The sequence below is a fragment of the Agrilus planipennis genome, unplaced genomic scaffold (genome assembly GCF_000699045.2).
Source record: "Agrilus planipennis isolate EAB-ADULT unplaced genomic scaffold, Apla_2.0 scaffold168, whole genome shotgun sequence".
Taxonomy (NCBI): Eukaryota; Metazoa; Arthropoda; class Insecta; order Coleoptera; family Buprestidae; genus Agrilus; species Agrilus planipennis.
This window is the reverse complement of record NW_020442443.1, coordinates 526,486-532,859: the sequence shown is the minus strand read 5'-3', so window position 1 is coordinate 532,859 and position 6,374 is coordinate 526,486. Positions and strand designations below refer to the sequence as shown.

At 36.1% G+C, this 6,374-nt stretch overlaps 1 protein-coding gene across 1 annotated transcript in view; it reads left to right on the top strand.

Annotated features, from left to right (window-relative positions):
- Window positions 1-6,374, top strand: part of LOC108740077 (nitric oxide synthase, salivary gland) — a 182,566-nt gene that overhangs the window by 138,592 nt on the left and 37,600 nt on the right. Inside the window, exon 5 of the mRNA XM_025980368.1 lies at window positions 4,835-5,116. Coding sequence (XP_025836153.1) covers window positions 4,835-5,116 — 282 coding nt within the window. The remainder of the gene's footprint in view (window positions 1-4,834; window positions 5,117-6,374) is intronic.

Sequence of the window (6,374 nt, the reverse complement as noted above, 5' to 3'; positions counted from 1 at the left end):
TTTTTCGTCTCCTATCTTTATATTCGCTCTTTCCCTACTTTTTCTTCCCTTGCATACCAGTATTTTAGTTTTACTTTTATTTATTTTCATACAGTACTGATCTGTCAGTACCGCTTCCATTTTATTTAAAGCTATCTCTAGGTCCTCCTTGCTAGATGCTAATACTGCTATATCAAATCAGCTACTAATTAAAATATTTTTTATCCTGAAAGAAATCCAACTGCATTGGACACGGCACAACTCCTTCCAGTTTTATTACTAAACGTTACTACCTTTTCACAGGTGGCTTGCGTTCACAGATCACTTTACCATTAATCAGACTGACACAGGGTATTTACATTATGTATATTATTGTTTCATACGAAGCACTCGTAGTAGTAAGATATACTAAATGCTCATTATGAGGAAACCTCCGTTGTCCATATTAATCAAACAATAAAATAGGAGGAATTAATTAATTAATTTACACTTATGTAATATTCCAACTTCATATTTCGCCTAAATATTATATCTACCAATGCTAGGGGACAAATTAGAACGTGTTCAAAAGAAAGGCTGGCTTAAGCTAAGCCAAGTGAAATCGTTCAGCAAAAGGATAATGAAGTTCATTGGATTACATCGTACGGCTGAAAAAGTAAGAAAAGAAACCAAATATCTTATCTGATGTGATTATCTTTCACTAAAACCACCGGACTTGAATTAATAGAGGATGCCTCATGTAGCATGTAAGCTTCTATGTGGTAAATGAAGAGCGCATTGATAGGGGCATTTCCCCTTAGATTCCGCATGGGGACCCCGCAAAAGAAATCGGCGATACTGGAATGAAGTTTTCCTTTCAGGGTTTTATAAGGTAAATCTAGCACTACACAATATTACAAGGAAATGGACAATCCTAGCATCTGCCCTTTGAGGGTTCCTTTAATCAAGTATACCAGATCATAGTCTGATCGACGGACAGATCATACATAGATCGGCGATGACCGCGAGGATTGCTCCATACGTCATACAATAATAATAAGATGACCCGATCATCGAAAATAATCTGCCTGGAGTTCATTAACAGCTACGATTTTCATAAATCTAATACTATTCTATTAATACAGTGCGATTTTCGTAAACACTCTGCGTAGATTTGATTGACTGTTGCAGGTGTCATAAAATAATTGGAATTCTTAGAAATGGACCACGTGCGATCGAGTCCATGCTGGTTCTAATAAATTGTCCGGGCCAAATTGAATACTTAATTTCATTATCTTAAATTTCCAATAACCAATCACATGATCCTACTAAATAATATTTACATTTTCTCGTTTTTTCTTCCTAATCATCAATCATGAAGATCGTAAGTACTATGCGGCATCTGTAGATGCGAGATCCAGAAATCATATTAAACAGCGGGCAAACACGAGAGAAATCAGAAAAGAACCTTCTCTCTAGCCAACTAGCTATCTTTCTAAAAACCTACCATACGTAGCTGTAAAGCTATCAAACTAAGCTGTTAGGCTACCCAAATCAGCCGTAAAGGTGCTCATTTTAGCTGCAAAGCTATCCAATTTAGCTGTAAAGCTGCCAAACATTGCTGCAATGTTACCAAACCTTGTTGCGAAAATACTAAGTCTAACTGAAAAGCGACTCAACCTTCAGCATGTCTGAGTTACCCTTGACTTGAGCTGGTGCCACGGGATGGGCATCCGCCCACAATAGACGCCACCAGATGACTGTACCACCGCCGTACCACTGTCACCCCGGTGGCGCACGACATCTCAGTGACTAACGTTCAGCGTTGCCAAGTTCAGTAAATAGAATTTCGCACTCATTAGGAAAATTATTGTACGTTATTGCGCATGCGCATCGGAGTAATAGTCTAGTGGTGGGAGTATGAATTTGTAAAAAGAGTGTGTACCCTAGTGGTTTTCTCAGTTCTATTATACCATCAATACATGACACTATAAAAACTTTCCTGACAGAGAAAAATGAATTTCGGACTGGATTTTAAACATTTTGGAAGAAAGTTCTTTCTTTAGAGTCCATAAACAATTAAATTTTATTGAATGTATACAAATAAACGACTTTCCTACATATATTTATATATCTATGCATATAGTGTATATATTTTAACATTATAAAATTGTACTTAAGTTCTTAAAATCAACTATTCAACATACATAAAAATATTTTTTTTATAATTGAATCTAATACAATAATAATAATCAACGTATTAATTCTGTTTTATTATTATATCGTCATCACTATNCTCTTTGTGCCCCGTCTCTATCTCGGCGGCAGTTTTGACGTGAAAAAGTATTTATAGCTCATACATAAGCAAGGGATTTTCTTTAATGATACTGTTTTTTACCGATTAGTATAACATAATTTTTAAGAGTTATGTCACACAAGTTAAATCTTAAAAACGAATTATGTTCAATGAGCACCACCATTCAGTAAAACAATAAACTAAATTATTGACTATACCCACTGTTATCGTCCATCCGCATAAACATTCTTACAGGTTATAGGTTAACGCCCTTAACAATTGTGCTTAGCTTGGTATAAATAACGGCTAACGGCTAATAGTTAATCTTGACAAAATTAAAATCAACATATACATACATATAAAAAAAAAAAACTTAGCTGCCAAATTTACCCAAAGCAGACCAGTCTCTAGTAGTAGCCTCAAATCTCGTGTCGTGATGATGGTGTGAGAGATGTGGTGATTAAAAGTGGCCGACCTAGGGCATTTTCATATTTCAACTAAAGCCTTCTAAAATATGTTTGGAATCTCCCATAATGGTTGAATTGTTTCCAGTCTAATGGATATGTGGGTTACCGGGTAGACCAAATTATATTATATTATACGCCGACATGCAAGTATTATGAATACGAAAATCGTTGTTGAAATCGCGAACGGATACGCAAGATGTGACTTTGCATCACATCAATAATGAAAACTCAAAATTCCGTCTCCTAACATCCGTTTCAGCCCCTAATATGTCTCTGACTAGACCTTCATGCCTGAGAAGGTGTCCTATCAACCTATCTCGCCTATTATTTATTGACTTCCATAGAGTCCTCTGTTCGCCTATTCTTTCTAACACCTCTTCATTTCTAACCTTCTCTGTCTACGGTATACTCATCATTCGTCTGTAACACCACATTTCGAAAGCATTTAACCTTTTCTTTTCCGCCGCGCCTACTGTTCATGTTTCAAACAACATGGAACAAAAATTAAAAGCACCTTGTATTATAGGCAAAGGTTGCTTCTCTTTTATAAGAAATGTTAAACCTGTTGTTTATCGCTTAGGAACCAGCATGGAAGTGCCACATATGGAAAAAAAGTCGGGATTCGGGNACTCTTTCCTATCCTGAGCTAATCTTCGCATTTCCCTAAAACTACAACAACCCACATCCTTAACTATTTGCGAACAATAATCCAATCTAGGTCTACCTCCTCCCCTCCTAACATCCGTTTTAGCCTCCTGACCTGTCACTGACCAGACCTTCATGCCTGAGAAGGTGTCCTACCAACCTATCTCGCCTATTATTTATTGACATTCATAGAGTCCTCTGTTCTCCTATTCTTTCTAACACCTCTTCATTTCTAACCTTCTCTGTCCACGGTATCCTCATCATTAGCCTGTAAAGCACATTTCGAAGGCTTTTAACCTTTTCTTTTCCGTCGCGCCTACTTTTCATGTTTCAAACAACACGGAAGAAAGATTAAAAGCACCCTGTATTATAGGCAAAAGTTGCTTCTCTTTTATAAGAAATGTTAAACCTGTTGTTTATAACTTAGGAACCAGCTTGGAAGTGCCACATATGGAAAAAAAGTCGAGATTCGGGAAAAAGCAAGAAACCGAGACGGAAATTCCACTTTAAGCAAATTGCGCGGTAAAAAGCATTAAGTGTACCATCAATCCAAAGAATTATCTTAATCTTTTTTTCCAGGGCTGTGAAATTTACATCGAAGTTATTTGGCAGAGCGTTATCCAGACGTATCAAAGCCACGATTATTTATGCTACTGAAACGGGTAAATCTGAAATCTACGCTAAAAGACTGAAGGACTTGTTTAGCCACGCTTTCAATGCACAAGTTGCCTGCATGTCAGAGTATGATATTTCTAGTATAGAACACGAGGCGTTGCTACTNATAGATAAGAACTGCAGCTGTGTACGTTGTTGAAGAAGACGATCCTGTCCCTCCACCAAGCATCAAACAAGCACTTGATGCAGCGAAACTATTAAAAAAATACTTTTTATGTAATCAAATTGATCCAGCAGTATCTCAAGATATGAGTAAGATAAGTAACAAGATACAATTAAAATATTGGAGTAGCAAAAAACATCAGACGAAGATAACAGGCTATACGCAATGTATGAATAATAATGTTCGTGTGCAAAATGTGTACTATATTGGTAAATTCATATTATTATAGAATAGTAAAATAAATCAGACGAAGATAACAGGCTATACGCAATGTATGAATAATAATGTTCGTGTGCAAAATGTGTACTGTATTGGTAAATTCATATTATTATAGAATAGTAAAATAATATCTTTTATTTCTCTCTATTTAACGACCACTCTTTATAACGCCGAAAAATGTTCAGTCCCTTAAGTGTCGTTATATAGAGTTTACACTGTACTTGCTAATGACATTTATTTAGATAATCCAGCAAATATCATTCGGGGATATTGAAACATCAGATCTACATAGTCAAATTTAAGGTATATGGTTTTACCGTTTTACTTTAACGTACTTCATATACCTTTTTTCCATTTTTCTATAATGTACTTATTAACGAAAATTAATTATTTTGTCACGTTTGATTTTAGATCCGCAATTACAATTTTTCCACAACGGACCGATGGGAAACATGATTTTCGCATTTGGAATCCACAACTCATAAGTTATGCTGGTTATAGACAGCCTGATGGATCAATTGTGGGTGACCCAATTAATGTCGAATTTACTGAAGTGTGCTTAAAATTAGGCTGGAGAGGAGCTGGAACAAGATTTGATGTTCTTCCATTAGTTCTTTCAGCTAACGGACATGATCCAGACTATTTTGATATTCCGAAAGAATTAATATTGGAAGTACCCTTAATCCATCCAACGTAAGCATACAATTTTTGTATATTAATCTTATACGGGTATAACGTACTTTTCCACATGCTTTTGGCGTAATCGTTGGCGGGTTGTATATAACGTATTTTTCTACACGCTCCTAGGGTAATCGATATTGTATTAATTAATTTTCTTTGGGTATAAAAAATCCAGACACAGTAATGAAAAATCGTTACATCATATAACGAACTTATTATCATTTAATTCAACCAGAAAAAATGTACATGTATAGGTGTAAAATTGAGAATTAAATGAATAAAAAAAATGTTAATACAACATAACATATATGACCTTGATGGCTTCAGTGCACAAGATGGTAATAATCGTTGGGGCCGTTTTGGTTCCGAAAATTCGTGGTATAGTCGATGGTACGGTTAATTGTAATAAACGTTAAACGATGGTTGTTACTTATGCAAAATCCAATTTATGAAATGTTGAAAAAAAACTAAAAAGTTTTGGGTGTTTCATTCACACCAGCCAGTACTGCTGGTCCCTCCGGATTATCCCGAAAGTTAGGGTGGAAGGCCCTCTTCAGCCTCCTTTCAGGAATCGTGGGAATGGGTGGGTGGTGATTCCGGTGAGAAAGACGATACGGATGAAATGACGACAGGAGAGAATGAAAGATTATCTGTGGAATATTACTGCCCCAGCATTTGCCTAAGTGATCCAAGAAAACCACAGAAAACCTTGGAACAAGGCAGGCGAATCCGGAATCGGACCGGCGTCCTCTAGAATGCTAAGCAATGGTCTAAACCTCTCGGCCATGCCACTCGGTGAATTATTGATTGAATGTGATGTATAGACGGGATTGACTAGTTACTGTCCCCACCTTTCCTATTAATACGACTTCTCGTCGCCTTCTCACAATACTCTTCTCAATCGATGAACCCGAGTCCAACCGTATCCGACAGGTCACAATTCCTTACCTCAGTACACGTTCCTACCCGTTCAGATGTAACTTGCGTTCACATATACATGCATCAACGTACAGCCAGTTACATGATTCACTTTGGGTATAAAAATTCTAATCACAGTAACGAAAAATCGTTATATTTTATTCAACATAAAAAGATAACATGTATACATAAATTAAAGTATAAATGAATAAAATAAAAAATGAAAAGTTAACAACATAAAATGTCTGACATAGTCACTCAATATGCAAAATGGTTGACACAGTTAATTGTAATAAACGTTACATAATGACTGTTACTCATATCAAACGGTTAGAGATGTCCCTAATTTAAC